At 50.5% G+C, this 16995-nt stretch overlaps 1 protein-coding gene across 1 annotated transcript in view; it reads right to left on the reverse strand.

Moving 5' to 3' along the window:
• MTMR4 (myotubularin related protein 4) overlaps positions 1–16995 on the reverse strand; it is a 43918-nt gene that overhangs the window by 8821 nt on the left and 18102 nt on the right. Inside the window, exons 4-14 of the mRNA XM_063146728.1 lie at positions 14248–14337; positions 10142–10258; positions 9457–9539; positions 8018–8184; positions 7069–7165; positions 5682–5795; positions 5258–5454; positions 4233–4361; positions 3695–3806; positions 1752–1947; positions 291–476 (exon numbers count right to left, since the gene is read on the reverse strand). Coding sequence (XP_063002798.1) covers positions 291–476; positions 1752–1947; positions 3695–3806; positions 4233–4361; positions 5258–5454; positions 5682–5795; positions 7069–7165; positions 8018–8184; positions 9457–9539; positions 10142–10258; positions 14248–14337 — 1488 coding nt within the window. The remainder of the gene's footprint in view (positions 1–290; positions 477–1751; positions 1948–3694; positions 3807–4232; positions 4362–5257; positions 5455–5681; positions 5796–7068; positions 7166–8017; positions 8185–9456; positions 9540–10141; positions 10259–14247; positions 14338–16995) is intronic.

Raw genomic sequence — 16995 nt, forward strand, 5'->3', positions numbered from 1 at the left:
AGTGTAGCACAGCTGGAGGGCACCAGGTTGAGGAAGGGTGTTCTAACAACTAACATTGTAGCATGCTGAAGACGAGCTCCAAGAAGAATAAAAGCTGAGCTAGAACGGCCAGATAAAAAGCAAAGAGTGACGTAGCATTCACAGCGTCACAATGCTAGTCCAGACTTATTCTTCGAACCAAACTTGTCATGTGCCACGGGCACTCTCCTACGAGGAAGGCCGGCCTGTGGAAAAATGATGATTTCCCTTGGGGTTGCCCAGACGCATCTCTACAGGAGGCTTGCTCTTACCAAGAAAGCTTCGTTGAATTCAAAAAGGCAGGGGAATTGCTTGAGCAGCTGGTGGATGGAATCCAGCCACTGCAGAAACACGGGGCACTGCTCGTTCTGATCCTCAGCCTTTTCCTGGTGTCCACAGCGGTCTCCAAACTTGTGGCCAAAGTCCAGCCAGTCAGATTCCACCAGCACCTGGAAACCCTGGTGAGAAAGGAGAGTGTAAAACGTCAGCACTCCAAGACCCTGTGGGCAGGCCACGTCAACCCGGCAAACCTTGCTGCCTCGCAGGTCTGGAACTCCTCCCCCGGACACACTGTGCGGTGCTGCCTCTCAACCTCAAAATCCCTCCTCAAAATCTGCCCTTTTTGCAAGGTCTTTGGCTGCTTCCTGACGAGGTGTTTAACGTGCATTTGGACCTGTCTCACTGACGGAATTTTACAGGGAGGCCCAGATGAGAAGCTCATCCACGTGTAACCCTCATCCTGTGTTTTCCCATTGTTTCTTCCGCCTTTTTTCCGTTAAGGAAGAAAAGATGGAGGCCTTCTAATTCTTAGTGCTAGGAGTCCTCCATCTAGAAGTACCCTTCGACTTAGCTTCTTAGTCCTTGTTCCTAACTGGAGCCAAGCTTAAGTTCAGGCAACGGCCTTTGTTTACTTTCATCCCTTGCTAACCTCATGGCCTTCTTTGTGCTTTCTTTTATGTTCCCACATTGTTCCTGGGGGGCTGGGCCCTCTCTACTTTTGCTTATGAAGTTCTAAAAGGTGTGTGTGTGGGGGAAGAGAACCTTTTTCCTGTCAAGGACTACATTCCTTTGAAGGTAACCTGTTTGGGCTGAATGCCAGCAATGTGTGGAGGCAGCCAGGGCTAAAAGGACCACCCTTTTCTTTCCTCTCCTTCCTACTACTTCCTTCCACCACTACCACACACACCTTTCTTTCTGCCACCCCTTCTCTCTCCTTTTCCACCCCACTTAGCAGGCTACCAGGGGAGGCATAGATTACTTTTGCCAGAGGTTTGGAGAAATCGCTTCCAGGCGGCTTTTCTAATTTGGCCACGGCCTCATGAAATTAGGCCTTGGACTGCAGGTTGCCCACCCCCCTGCTCTAGAAAATGCCACGCACACGGTCCACACCGTCACAGCCGCAACGTATCAAACCAACCACGTACGGCACATGTCCTTCTTCTCGACTGGATGAACCCTCAAACTAAAAAGTGCCATTTTCAATTCACAAGATAATACAGGCTTATACTAAAGCATGGAAGAGAACACAAGATGCAAACTTACCGCCTCCAATGACAGACCGTCAGACCAGCAGGAAAAAGAGGAAGCGTGGGGGAAGCGTGAAAATAGCTTTCGGTCTGTCTTGCTTTGGGCAATTCTGCAAAGCAACTGAAGCAACGAACCCACCCCGGCCCATTTCCCCCACCCTTCCCGTTTGCACGCAAGGCGCCGCTGACGCGGCTGAGGCACCGTACCTCCATCGTCCTGTAATAGGGGTCCAGAAGAATCTTCGCCAAGGCGACAATTTGAGGGGTTCTGTCCCAACCGTCTGAGCAGTGAACCAGCACAGGGCGCCCCTCTCGGTCGACAGCATTGGAGACCAGCACAGCCGCCTTCAGCATGATGGAGAGGTGCTGCAGCCACTTGGTGCTCTCGAGAGCCGACAGCCAGCTGTGGGCACAGGGGGAGGGGAGAGTCTGAGCCCTCTTCAGACTGCCAGGAGGAACCATTCTAAGGCGGGGTGGGCAACCTACGGCCCTCCAGATGTTTTGTCCTAAAACTCCCATCGTCCTGCACCACTGGTTATGCGGACTAAGGCTGATGGGAACTGAACCGCCCAGAGAGCTTCGGCTATTGGGCAGTATAAAAATGTAATAAAATAAATAAATAAATAAATAAATAGGCCAAAACATCTGGAGGGCCGCGCATTGCTTACCCCTGCTTTAAGAGTTGGAAAGAGAGGATTCAAACCCAATGCTTGCTAGACAAGAAACAGTATAGAACAGCCTTCCCGAAGCTGGTGCCCTCCAGATCAGTTGGGCTACAACTCCCATCATCCTCTGCCAGCAGGCTGGGTAGATGATTCCTACTGAGATCGAGCGAAGACCCGGCCCTCCTCCTTTTCCAAGGAGGACGAAGGGAGCTCCTACCCAAGGACATGAGAAGGGGCGAAAGGTGTCAGCCACCGTCAACTGCAACGTTACAGAGGACACCGCCTCCTGCTCTTTACACCGCTAGCCCTCAATAAGGGAGGAAGGAACATTTCCATGGCAACAGGGGAAAAGGAGGGGCTGGCCTGAAAGATGAGGCTGGCCTAAAAAGACGCAGCGAAAAAGACAGGAGCAGAGAGAGAAATAATCCCTATTGGGGTCACCGCTCTGTGGGGTGGGAAGGAGCAGCCGAGAGAAGGTGGAGCAGCCGTGGGGAGAGTGGCCATATAAGCAACCCAGATCTAAGAGATGGTGTTGATGTAGTGGGCAGACGGACCGGGGAGACTGAGGTCAAATCCACACTCAACCATGAAACCTGCAAGGGGACGCTGGGGCGGTCACCATCTCTCAGAGTCTCAGGATAAAACGGGTGGGGGAGGGTGATGCAGGTTGCTCTGAGCACCTTGGGAAAAAGGACAGGATCCCCCTTGCCCCATGAACCTGCCCTTCAGCTCCTTCCCTGCATCACCAAAAGCTGGCCAGCAGAGAGTAGGAAGCAGCCCACCAGTAGAATTCCTTCCCCTTCCCTTTACTTTTCCTCTGCTGTGATCTTTTTTAGATCGCCAGCCTCCAGGCAGGGACTGTCTTGTTCAACTGGTGGTAGGTAAACCGCTCTGGAAGCCTTTTTTGGCTGAGGAGCGACATAAAAAGACTTCAGATAAGTAAAATAAACCAATTCCTTCCCGAAGCATGCTGTGAGGTGCCTTTTAATCGGATCTCATTTGATTTTGTTTTTTTAAAAACTGCCCCCTGCCGCCGGTGTAAGTTTAACTTGCCCATTTGTGTAGTTCCAAGTGGGTTACCTGCTTTGTAAAGTGCTTTGGATATTTTAAAACAGAAGAGCAGGAGAGAAATAAATCAGTATGATACAATAGAACTACAAAGAACCTTACGGGAGCCCCGTCAGGTCAGGTCACGACTCCATCTAGCCTAGTATGGTGTTTCCAACGATGGTCAGCCAGATGCCTGGGGGAAGCTCTCGAGAAGGACGCGAAGGCAATAAGCCATACAGACGGAGAGAGAAGATCGCTCTCCCAACGGAACGGGGCTTCGTACCCAACCAGATCCATAATTCCCTAGATTTCCAGCAGTGGGAAGGAGTGTGCCTTACAGTCAGGTTCTGACCAGGAGGCTCCAGGAGTGAACCCTCATCCTAAATCAAAGGCATATCAGCCTGTAACAACCGCTGAATGCTGGCTAGAACTTACTTGCTGGGGTCGGGCATCTGGCTGCAGACAGCCCGCAAGTACTGGAAGCTGTTCCGGATGGAATGGATGTTGGCCATGCCCATGAACACCACTTCACAGTTTGGGTAATATTCTGAAACAAAGCACAGAGGGAGTCCATTGGCTGGGCGCTGGGGGTCAAGGAGCACGTCTTTCAGGAGGACTCTGTCCTCTCCTCCCACCTGTACCTGTGCTAGAAACGACCCAGGTCACAAGGAACAGCAGGCTGTTTGTGTACATGAACATGCAGATACATTATGCAAGTGGATACATTTCGAGAAAGGCTCCCGGGTGGGTTCTGCAGTCCAATGTCTCAGTCTGGGCAAAATAGGTTTCCTTCTCCCTCGGGATGTGATCCCTGTCCCCCTTCCTAACGCGTTAACCACAGAGATAGAAAGAAACTGGGGTGGGGTGGGGCGGGGCGCAGAGCCACACCCAACACTTCCTTTTGCTCATGTGCCACCTGGGCAGCTGGAGAGTTCAGCAGCCACTGTAGTGCCCAAAGAAGGGCCACGCCTACCTTCGCATTCACAGCCTCCTCCTTTGGCTCGGTTGGCCACCGCGGCGGTGTAGGACCGGGCGTCCAGAATCAGCAGTTTCTGAGGCGTTGCTGAACACTCCACGCTTGAACACGCAGTCAGCGATGAATCTGCAAAGAGGACAGTCTGGATTCTGCCGCCTCATGACCAGGCGCTAACGGTACATACAGTCTGCCTGGGAATACGGAATTCAGGGGGAAAGCTGGGACCCAAGGGAGAACTGAGAAGATACGCTGGGCAAACGGGACGTTGATACCGTATTTCTTCGATTCTAAGACGCACTTTTCCCCCTAAATAAACAGCTCTAAAAATGGGGTGCGTCTTAGAATCGATGGCGTCTTAGAATCGAAGCAATATGGTAGATGCAAAAAGACTCTATCCTATTAAAAAAGGGTCTGAAACATCCATTCTCTCTAGCTTTATTGCTTTTAGAAAGCTGAGCAAGCCGGGGTTTTTAAGATTGCTTTGCAGGCTGATTGGGGCCTACAGCGTGCCCCGTGCAGCTCCGGCCCTCGTCAGCCGCGCCGGGAAGACTTGTAACCGGTTGGCTTGTAACCCCCTCCCTCCGCCCTGTTCTCACACAACGGCCCCCACTTCAGTGGGTTCAAAGAAGAACTGGGGGGGGGGGATTATATTTCATCACTTCTCGTGATTTGCGGTTTTGGTGTCCCAGTGGCTCAGTTGGGTTAGAAAAGATTTCCACCTCAATACAATCCTGGGGTCTTCCTTTCCTCTCCCTGGGGGCTTCCAGCTGCATCTCCCCCACCAAATCCTTTCAACAGATCACCCACTTTTGGCCTGGAGGCCATGGCTTGACTTCTGGAGGGCTGATGGGTGCATGAGCCCAAGTAATAAAGGGGGCTGCTCTGAAGGGGCCTGCAGGGCTACAATCTCATCGTCTACATGCCTCCGGTTGCTAGAAACGAGACCACGGTGCAACACTGCCACGGCAAAGGAGCCAAACTCGGCAGAAGGGAAACAGGGGACAGGCGCACATTTTACTTACCAAACCCCGCGTCGCAGGCCTCGTTCCCATCGCTGAGCCCCGAATGTGGGGTCCCCCCGGCCAGCCTTTGTCCAGGGTTCAAGGCACAGGCTTTGGCAATGGAGGTTACCAGGTACTCGTCGTCGGCGTTGCGCCAGCCCCACCAGCTTATCTCGGGCTGGCTGCAGCGTGCGATCACTGCCCCGTTGCGCAGGTGTCTGAAAGAGAAGCCGCGGCCTGTTAGGCGCTAGAATTCCCGGGCCAAGGTTCAAGAAGCCGGTTTCGTCTTCCTCATCGAAAAGCCAAACCACCCTTCACGTGATACTGGATTAGCGGCAACTTAGCGGCCTTCCGCTGGGGATGATTGCCACTGTAGTCCAACACATCTGGAGGGCGCCATGTCAGGGAAGTCAGTTCAATGCTGAAAGAGAGGTGGGGTATGTACCTATATACAACCACTGGAATCCTTTTCCAAGACCGGAAGGAAGCCACGTTCTCCAGCTCTTTGTCAGTGATCCAGACAGGAACCAAGAGTTTCTGTGGGTAGCTGGTACACAGCCTAGGAAGGAAAAGAACACAGGCTGCTGATCAGACCACGAGGCAGGAATAAAGGAGACCAATCCCCAAACTTTTTAACTCGCAAGGTCATGCATGTTTGGGGATCACGAAGACGCACTTTTGAAATTTTCCAAAATGGGCTATTCAACTGGAATTAAAGGAGACGGGGTAGCTTAGTTGATGACAATAATATAAGAGTATCTCAGGAGGAAAGGAACCTCTCGTGCAAGCACTGAGTCATTACTGACTCTCGGAGGGACGCCAGCTTTCGCTGACGTTTTCTTGGCAGGCCTTATAGCGGGGTGGTTCGCCGTTGCCTTCCCCGGCCGTGATGACCTTTCCCCCAGCTAACTGGGTACTCATTTTACCGACCTCGGGAGGATGGAAGGCTGAGTCGACCCAAGCCGGCTGCCTGAAACCAGTTTCCGCTGGGATCGAACTCAGGCCATGGGGAGAGTTTCAGCTGCAGAAACTGCTGCTTTACCGCTCTGCGCCACACGAGGCTCTCAGTTGATCACAATCACAATAAAGGGACAGTTCGTTGATCACAAGGTGGCTATAAGATAACCACATAATGTGGTTATCAAACGGCAGCAAATGCCGTTCTACCTATTTCTGAGCAGGCCTGGTTCTCTTTTGACTAGGGGGCGCCAAGGATTACCCAAACGCCTCTTAAGTCAGAATCCCCTCCCCTAAATAGACACAACACCACAGCAAGCTTGGTTTGAATCTGACTCACGGCACCAGGGGCAGAGAGGAAGTTTAGCCTCCCCCCTGAGGGGATTCTTTTATTTTCTTCTGCTAGAGGGAACAGTAAACGTTCACCAGGACTCCTCTTCCTCCTGTTTTTTCCCCATGTAAACTGCCTTTTGTCAATGTGCTCATCAATAAAATAAAATGCTACCCTTGCTGGCAATGATGTAGTGAAGGCAAAAATTCTGCTCTTCCCTTTAAGCCTGACCTCTACTGAAATATATGGGGTGTGTGTGTGTGTGTTGACAACACACAGTGCCGGAATATTTGCATTCTAAACACTTCCCCCATACATACACACAAACACACACACACACAGAGTCATAATGACGGCCTTTTACTACAGTAGGATAAATGCCACAGTGCGGCACTCCTAGCCTGAACTGCGTTACGCATCCTGCACCACAACAGATGCTGGTTGTGCATCTCCAGATCACTCACAAGACGGCGGGTGCAATGCTGTGGATTCCTCCCCCCCCCCCCCGTTTCTCCCACAAGGGTCAGGCAAATCGATGACTCACTTGTAGTTCTTGTTGATGTCGGAAACTCTCCACACGTTCTGCAAGTCGAAGCCCATCCGGGCCAGCTCCATCTCAAACCGGTATTTGATGTGGTCTCCTGGCAAGGAGCAAGCAGGGAACTACAGTCAGTACCCAGATTCCAACTACAGTCAGTACGCAGTACCCCACTTCCCCACCCCCTATTAAAATGGCAGGGAAGGGATTAACAGAGGGCAGCTCAATAAGCCAGGGGTGCAGAATCTCACTCAGCCTGAGGGCTAAATTCCTTTTCAGAGAACCTCTAAGAAGCCCCATTCCAATGGTGGGCGGGACTAAAGGCAAAAAGGGGCAGGGCCAAAATACAGGGCGCGGGGATAGAAACCCACCCATGTATTTTAGTTTAAGGCTTTTACTGCCAGTAAGTGAGCCTCGTGTGGCGCAGAGCGGTGAAGCAGCAGTTTCTGCAGCTGAAACTCTCCCCACAGCCTGGGTTCGATCCCAGCGGAAGCTGGTTTCAGGCAGCCGGCTCGGGTCGACTCAGCCTTCCATCCTCCCGAGGTTGGTAAACTGAGTACCCAGTTAGCTGGGGGAAAGGTAATGACGGCCGGGGAAGGCAACGGCGAACCACCCCGCTATAAGGCTTGCCAAGAAAACGTCAGCGAAAGCTGGCGTCCCTCCGAGAGTCAGTAATGACTCAGTGCTTGCAAGAGAGGTTCCTTTCCTTTCCAAGTGAGCCTTAGAAGAAACATTTCAAGCTTTGCTGAACTGCCCATTTCAGAACGGGGAGAAAACTGTACAAAAGCCAGGAAAATCACCAAACGACTAATAGTTGGGAGAAAGGGCCTCGGGGAAGCAGGACTCCAGAGGGTTGGATCTGGCCCCTGACGCCCTGCCCCTCCGCAGCACGCCGTGCGAGCCGGCTGCTGTTCGCCCCTTGTAACCGCTTGGGATACGATGCCCAGGAACTCACCTGGGCAGCAAAGGTGAGCGTGCTGGTCCTCCTCATCCGCACAGACGCCCAAGCACCAGGCGTGGTAAGCGAACGCAAACAGGTCTTCCGGCTTGGTGGGGCGAGCGATGGCTCGGCTCAGCCTTTTCAGCCAGTCCTGGCATTGCTTGAAAGTAGAGAAATGGCACCTGCGAGAGACACAGAGATCTAGCCATGCCCAGGAAAGCAAGACCGGCAAAGGGGGGATTTCATTCCGCTGAACCCCAAAAGGGCGGAGGGGAGATAAACACCCACAGAAAAATAAAAACACGAACGCTTTGGACACAAGTGGCTGCAACCGTTAGCTTACACAGCTTGAAAAAATCAGCAAGAACTGCTGTCGCGAAGCAGGCCGACGAGGAACTAGCGACCAATCTTTGGAGGAAAAGGTCCGTCGCAGTGGCAATTAGCCGGGGCAGAAACTCAACCTTTGCATACTGCAGCCTTCCCCAACCAGGTGCCCTCCAGCATGCCTGGCTGGGGGATACTGGGAGGTGTAGTCCAACACACCTGGAGGGCAGCAGGGTGGGAAGGTTGTGGTACGGAGATAAGCCTGCCTGTGAATACCGGATGGTGAGGGGGCAAAGGCGTGCCTTTGTGCCCACACTTGTGAGCCTGCAGGAGGTGCTGGATTACAGAACTTTGTTCTAATTCTCCCCCAGGGCTATAAGGCAATTAGCACCCTCTGGGCATTTTGGACCAGCTGCAGCCAGCATGGCCAACGCTGAGGGATGGCGAAGGTTTGCATTCCAGTCCTCTTCCAGCTTCATTGGCTGCCAGTCCAGGTCCGGGCCCGATTCAAAGTGCTGGTATTAACATTCAAAGCCCTAAACGGTTTAGGGCCAGGTTATTTGAAGGAACGCCTCCTCTCATATGTACCTGCCCGGACCCTAAGGTCATCCTCAGGGGTCCTTCTCTGCGAACCCCTGCCAAAGAAAGTGGGGCAGGGGGCTACCAGGAGCAGGGCCTTCTCTGCTGTGGCACCCCGGCTGTGGAATGAGCTCCCTAAGGAGGTTCGCTTGGCACCTACGTTATATGCCTTTAGACGCCAGGTGAAGACCTTTTTATTCTCCCAGCATTTTAACAGTCTATAAATTAATTTTAACTTTGTTGTTTTAAATTTGTATTCTAAATTTGTATTTTTGCATTGCTGCTGTTTTTATCTCGGTTGCGCTTTTATATTGTATTTTATATTATGGTTTTATACTGTTGTTTCGTACTTTGAACGGGCTTAATTTTGTGAACCACCCAGAGAGCTTCGGCTATTGGGTGGCATAGAAATGAAACGAAACAAATCAATAATAAAAATAAAACATCTGGAGGGTGCTGGGTTGCCGCCCCCCAGTTTAGCGGGTCAGGCTCCCCCCCCCCCGAGACGGTGACCCAGCTGCGCTAGCAGGGCGCCGCCGGGCAGCATCTACCTGACTACTTTGGAATCCTTGCAGACGATGTGCAGCTGGAACATGTCCCGGCTCTCCACGCTTTCCATCATTCTCAAAGGCACCTGCAGAGAGAAACAGGGCCACGACTGAGCAGGCAGACAAGCCAACGGCAGGATCAGCAGGCAGACGCTCAACCAGACACACACGCCCTGCCCTGCCCCACTTCTAGTATCACAAACAAACTGGGCAGAAGCTCAGTTGCGGGGAGCGGGCGGGGGAGACTCTCATGAGTGATGCAGGGGAGATAGGAGCGGAACTGAGGAGCTTCTGCCTCCCGCTCTTTCCTTCTCAAGGCCCCTTTCCTGAATAGCTGCCTGGAGAAGAGGCAGCCGAAGCCAACGTTAGATCGCGGCCCGCAGGTCTCCTCGAAATTGCCAAAGCAGGAATGACCGAAGAATCCCACATGCCGGATTGGCAGGGATCTTTGGGGGGAATCTGGCTGCCTCACATGCTCGAGTGACTGGGAGCTCTTTGTTCTGCAAGCGGCCTGTACTCGGTAGGTTGATCAGGAATGTAGCAGGGCGAGGGGGTGGGCCTAAACTGGATCGTTCAGCAGCAGCAGGGGTGGAAGGGTAGATGTAACAGCCCTCCGGCCCTTCCCACCTCCATTCCAGGGTTCACAGCAAGGAACACACAGGAATCTGCCGAAAAACAAGCGACTTACGTTGATTACAGAGTCCTTAAACTTGATATGGAGCCGGTAGTTGGAGATGGCAATGACGGCGTCACTTGCATGGCCCAGGTATTCCACACCTTCTCCCTGCAGCACGGTGAATGGAACCTACAAGAGAGGAAAGGGTCGCCATTAATGCAGCTGGCTGGTCAGGTTTCCAGGCAGGCCTGGACGCCCAGCCTAGAAAGAGGGAGAAAAGCATCACGGTCCAGCCCAAAGGCACTTGAGGCCGTACGCCCATGGAGAGTGAGGGCCTCATTCCGCTTGGGAATGAGCTGGAAAGGGATCAGGCACACTAAGATACGAAATGTCCAGGCTGACTCCGTCCCTGCATCTTCGGCTGATGGTCCGGCATTGTTGGCTACGTGAGGAGATAATTAGAGAGGCATAGAAGCCACGGCTTCAGTTACATCCCCTGCGCAGAATTAGGCCTCATCTAGAGTATTGGTTAGGCCTCATCTAAAGTATTGCGTCCAGTTCTGGGCTCCACAATTCAAGAAGGACGCAGACAAGCTGGAGCGTGTTCAGAGGAGGGCAACCAGGAGGATCAGGGGTCTGGAAACAAAGCCCTATGAAGAGAGACTGAAAGAACTGGGCATGTTTAGCCTGGAGAAGGGAAGATTGAGGGGAGACATGATAGCACTCTTCAAATACTAAAAAGGTTGTCACACAGAGGAGGGCCAGGATCTCTTCTCGATCCTCCCAGAGTGCAGGACACGGAATAACGGGCTCAAGTTAAAGGAAGCCAGATTCCAGCTGGACATCAGGAAAAACTTCCTGACTGTTAGAGCAGTACGACAATGGCATCAGTTGCCTAGGGAGGTGGTGGGCTCTCCCACCCTAGAGGCCTTCAAGAGGCAGCTGGACAGCCATCTGTCAGGGATGCTTTAGGGTGGATTCCTGCATTGAGCAGGGGGTTGGACTCGATGGCCTTGTAGGCCCCTTCCAACTCTGCTATTCTATGATTCTATGAATGCACACACCCCTTCCCTTTCCCCCTCACTTTTAAAACAAGGTCTTCAAATCCGAGACCAGCCCCCTCCCCCCCGGCTTTTTCTGATACTTAAAAGTGAAGCATGAACAGGATAGAATAATGGTTTACGAAGGTCACAGGGCAGTAAAGGTTAATACAACAAAACCAACAGAAGTCAGAAGTGAATACTTCTGTAGTAGACAAAAGGGAGTTCTTCTGAATTTGTTTTACGGGTGTTTAGATGGCAGTTTCACACATAGTTCCCTGCCATATTCCTGGGAAGACCAACACTTTTTCCTCCTAAAGGAGCAGCAGTTCAGAAACGGCAGAGATTCTGGGAGGCGCCGTACCAGGGGGACGACTCTTAGACCAGTTACAAATTAATAGCTAAATTTGGATGGACTGTGGATCAGTGGCAGAAGAGCCCCTGCTTCCTGCACAGAAGGTCCTGGGTTCGAACCCTGGCAGCATCTCCAGGTAGGGCTGAGAATGAATCCAGCCTGGAACCCTGGAGAACTGCTGCTGCTGCTGCTAGCTAATGCAGACAATTCTGGGGTGTCCAACCTTTCCGGGCCAATGAGCACATTTGGAATTTTAAGGTAATGCCATAACATAAAAACCAATAGAGGCAGGGCGCCTGGCAGGTGCCAAGAGAGGTATCTGAGGGCACACTGGTGCCCACAGGCACCATGCTGAAAACTTCAGAACTAGATGAACTAATTGCATGACTCAGTATGAGGCATACTACATTCCTAATATAACCAGCTAGGGCCAAATAAGGGTGCACGTTATTAGTTATTTCCCAATTATCTTCCCCTCCCGCTACTTCGAGACGTACACGGCGTAAATACCACACACCCACACTCTTAAAAACTCTTTTCCCCCCAAAGGATGAGGGGAAGATGCTCTCAAAGGGTACCATAAGTTCATTCTTTGAAAGCGTGTGGCTGTCAGCCTGCATCACGTTTGAGCTGAAATGCTAAAGCTAGCTTGTTTGCTTTTCTCGCTGGAACATCAAGGGGAGATCTTCTCTTGTCGTTTAAAAATAGATTGCTTTTTTTTTTTGCTGGTTAACTGAAAAGCTTAACACCTCCAGGTTTGCGTGAAATTGTGCAGGGGATGTGAAATTCCCATAGGACGGGGGAATCGTGCTTTCTGGAGTGCAATTTAGCTGATGGCACCAGAAGGAACGCTGCAGTGCTTCACTTTGGCCTGGAAAGTCTGATGGGTTAAAAAAAACACAACCCACCAGTGTTCAGAGCTGAGCACCCACATCTTTGAAGCAACGTTGAGAATTTACGGGACCTGGTTTTATTCCTTAGAGAGGAAGGAGAACAAAAAAATTGTACACCAGAACACCCAGGCTGGTTTTTTGCCTTGTTACAACTCTCTGTGACAACACTGACACAGCAAAAATGGAAGAGAGCTCAAAGGCACTTCCCAGGAAAAAGATACGATCCCCTTTCTTAATCAAGACACATAACTGTGATCAAGTATATGTACGCTCACCCACAGGCCCGCCAACCTCAAATTCAGATGCAGTTTCTCTCTGTTTTACTTGGTTGTTTGGATTTAATATTGTGAGACCCAGAAGTTTTACAAGGTTTTATTTTTTAAACCCTACCACAAACCAAGTTAAGGCAAAACAAACATATCCTAAAAATGCATTCCCAGTAAGAAGTTTAACCCTGCCATGCCAAGAGCCAGCCCAAATAGGACGTCTCAAAGAGGACTTGGGAAGCCTCTGTGGGGAAAGAAGACCCCCCCACACACACCCCGGTTTGGGGAGAGGGATGATAATGCCGCTTGCTATGGGTCCTGTTTCCCTAGGGCCCACGGCAGGATGTTCAGGTGTTATGCCCCACTCCCAGTCATTTCTAAACCAACGTAGAAGTAAAAGACTGGAGAGTGATTTGGCATTGTGCTTAAGCCTGATCCGTGGACGGTCTCCAATGACATGGTCCTTGCTTAAACCTAGGGGGGTCACCTGGACTCAAACAACCAATCCTCACTTATTAGCTGCAGCTCAAAAGGCAACTTCCCCTTGTCGAAGATAATAAACATGCTCCTTTCTAAATGCCTGCAATAGTGGTAAGGCGAAATAACTCAACCCATGACTCAGTTTTTAAGAAGACAAGGAGACCAGTGACCTATGGAGGTTGTGGGCTCTCCCACACGAGAGGCCTTCAAGAGGCAGCTGGACAACCATCTGCCAGGGATGCTTTAGGGTGGACTCCTGCATTGAGCAGGGGGTTGGACTCGATGGCCTTGTAGGTCCCTTCCAACTCTGCTATTCTATCATTCTATGATTCTAAGGCAAGGTGACCTTCTGAGAGCTGTGCGTCAAAAATGGGACAGCCGTTTTAAGGAGTTACTTGAGTTAACAAGACACTGCTGGACGAACGTATTAGTCCAGGCCGCCAGCCATTTCATTTTGCTCCGAGCAATTGCAGTGCTGACAAAGATCTATGTAGCCCAAAAGTTCGATTCTTCTTAAAGCCCAAACTACCTGGCTGAATAAATGTGATTATCCCTTTTGCTCTATATTCCTTGTTCTGCGGGGCTTTTAAAGTGATAACAGCCATTATGTAATAATATGGTCCATGCAAGCTTGACAGCTGAGCAACGGGAGGCGACTGTATTATCAGCCTTCAGTTGCTGCCGGCGAGCTCCGTGACATTCAAAGGGCTTCGCCTCCTTGCTTTTCCTTGCCTAAGCTCATTGCCAGGGTGGCACGCAAAAATCAAACCCTTGGGTGGTCACATAAAAGGACATTTTGAGTTTTCAGTTCTTTCCCCAGCATTTAACTGGCTCTTCTTCTCATGAGTTTCCAGTGTCTCACAGGAAAAATGCTAACTGACCCTTCAAGGTGGAGGGACACAGCGCTTGATCGGAGCAGAGGCAAGGGACGTCCCCAACACAGCTCTGAACGGCACATGAACAACAACTGTGTGTCTGTGACACAGCTCTGCACTCGGGGGTGGAGGGAAAACAGGCCAGAATCCTCAGCGACCAAGCGTCTGGAAAGAGATGCCCTTCATGCCCTCCACCCCACCTCCCACCCTGTCCTTCAGGTTTTGCACCGTGCATCATTCCATTTGCCAGGGTCCCCCAGGTAGCTTACCTGTAAAGACTCTTCTTCCTTAATCAGCTCTTTGTGGGGGAACAAGTCCTTGGCCTGGATGTATTCCAGACTGGGCGGGCCTTCCTCACCCTGAATGCCAAAGAGAAGAGCCAACGCTCAGAGAGGCACAGCAACACACCAAAACACACAGAACACACGTCCCAAACACAATACTGACGAGACCACTTGTACACTTCCTGCAATGTTCCCACCACCCACACACCTGCTCATACAAAAAAATCTGTTCTCCTACAGTATGTAACTTTACAAGAACACAAGCAATACACCTTTTCCCAGGCAGAGACTAGCCAGCAAAGTCAGCAGGGCTGGGGAATGAGAAGGGTCTATACTGTGGGGAGACATTATATTAGCACAAAAGGATATGGAACGAGGGCTGCAGCACAGGAGTCATCTACATAAGAACACACCCTCCATCACCAAAACAAGCTCTGTGTTGTCCTGTTCTGGGTTGTTGGGTCTTTTTGCACTAAGTAGATTTATTCAGCATCACACTATTTAAAGCATCTATTCATATAATCTAACACTCAATTCTAAACATAATGTCTATGAACTACAGTGTGGAATAAAACACAACCGTTTTAGGAATGAAGGGCTGATGCACAACAACTCACAATCAGTTAGCGTGACAATCAAGCCATGAGCTTTCGCCCCTCTCTGGGAATACTCTGGCCAGCAGTGGGTGGGCACATGAATATCAATACGGTTCAAAAGGTTGTCCCAGCAGCAATAGGGAGGAACTGAGCCAAATATCTGTGCACAGAAGCACGAAACTTTCCGTAATTTCTGATCTAGTCTCAGGTCATTTTTGAACCATCTTCCACGGTCCCTACGACCTCTCCAGCAACGCTAATCTATTTAAACCAGATCAGAAGTGGAACCCTGGGAACTAGTTCTATTTACTTATTTATTTATTTATTTATTCATTTATTTTATTACATTTATATACCACCCCACAGCCGAAGCTCTCTGGGCAGTTTACAACAATTAAAAATGGTAAACATTAAAAGTACACAAAATTTAAAAACCATCAAATACATAAAAAACCGTATAAAAACAACCGTATCCATTTAAAAAGAGCAATTCTGGGATCCATTAAAAACAAACTTAACGTTGTTAAATGCTTTTAAAATGCCTGGGAGACGAGAAAAGTCTTGACCTGGCGCCGAAAAGATAACAATGTTGGCGCCAGGTGGGCCTCATCGGGGAGATCATTTCACAGTCGGGGGGCCACCACTGAGAAGGCCCTCTCCCTTGTTGCCATCCTCTGAGCTTCCCTCGGAGTAGGCACTCGGAGGAGGACCTTAGATGTTGAGCGCAGTGTACGGGTAGGTTCATGTCGGGAGAGGCGTTCCGTCAGGTATTGTGGTCCCAAGCCATGTAGGGCTTTATAGGTTAAAACCAGCACCTTGAACTGGGCTCGGAAACATATAGGCAGCCAATGCAAGCGGGCTAGAATCAGTGTTATATGCTCAAACCTCCCTATTCCAGCTATCAATCTGGCCGCGGCATTTTGCACAAGCTGCAGCTTCCGGACCGTCTTCAAAGGCTGCCCCATGTAGAGGGCATTGCAGTAGTCTATGAGGAGGCTGAGCATTCTCTGTTAGGAATCACTAGTCCTAAGAACATGAACAGAAACCTGGGGCTGTGCCAGATGAGGCCATGTAGCTCAGCATTCTGTTTCCCAACCAGATGCTGACGGGAAGGCCACAACACAGCCTAAATGCGAAAGCTATCCCTACTGTTGCTATCCAACAGCCGGTATTCAGAAACATACTGCTCCTGATTATGGAGGTTCTGCAAACCTGCCATCAACAGCCCCCTGAAGAAAAGAACTACAGATCTTTGGTGGGAAAGCAATGATGACTAAACTGCTTTATGTTTCTTGTGCTGGTAAGTTCCTGTTACTTTCTCCAAGGCCTTTGCTCCACCTTGGTTTGCACAAAAGGAACAGGGATTTAACGTTTTCTAATGAATGCCTCCCCTCGGTCCTAGCCAGGAAAGCCCCCTCGGCAGTTTCCTCTTTAAGGTGAGTCTTCCCCCTTCTGTTTCACATCTACATTTTTCACGGTCAGGAAGGAGGCTACCAGTCTGTAAGCTTTGAAAACCAGCAGGACTAGGAAATTTTTCAGATTCCTAGGAACCAGCACAGATTCTTTGAATGAGCCTGGTGTTGGGGGATTTGTACAGCCCCAGGGATAGCCTGCACATATGTTTCTCTCTCTCTCTCTCTCTCTCTCTCTCTCTCTCTCGTATAACCTTGTCAATGCTAGCATGGCAGAGTTAGCCCTTTTGTATTTCACAGTCCTGAAAGCCCATTTTCACCCTAGAAGGACACCAAAGAAAAATGGAGGATATTTTCTCTTTCCTATCCATCTGTTGTTGTTGTTGTTTTTAAAAAACCATATGAACTGTGACAATAATAAATCGCCTTCCCCAGAAGGAATAGCTTCCGAGAGAGATTGAGGCGTCCTATGGGGTTGTGAACCTCATGACCTGTATTTGGGATCCGGCTTGCAGCTGAGAAGATCATGGACTCGGCTTTGGTTCTGCTATGCTAACAAGACCCATTGGGGAGTGACTGCAGCTCAAAAGACAGAACGTACACATGGCACTAAGCAGGTCCCGGGTTCTATCACCAATGAAAAGATCCCAAGGATCAGGACTGGGAAGGATGTCTGTCTGGCACCTTGAGTAGCAGGGCTGGACGGACCATCTGACTCAGCCAAA

Source organism: Elgaria multicarinata, chromosome 22 (assembly GCF_023053635.1).
Source record: "Elgaria multicarinata webbii isolate HBS135686 ecotype San Diego chromosome 22, rElgMul1.1.pri, whole genome shotgun sequence".
In the NCBI taxonomy this organism is placed as follows: Eukaryota; Metazoa; Chordata; class Lepidosauria; order Squamata; family Anguidae; genus Elgaria; species Elgaria multicarinata.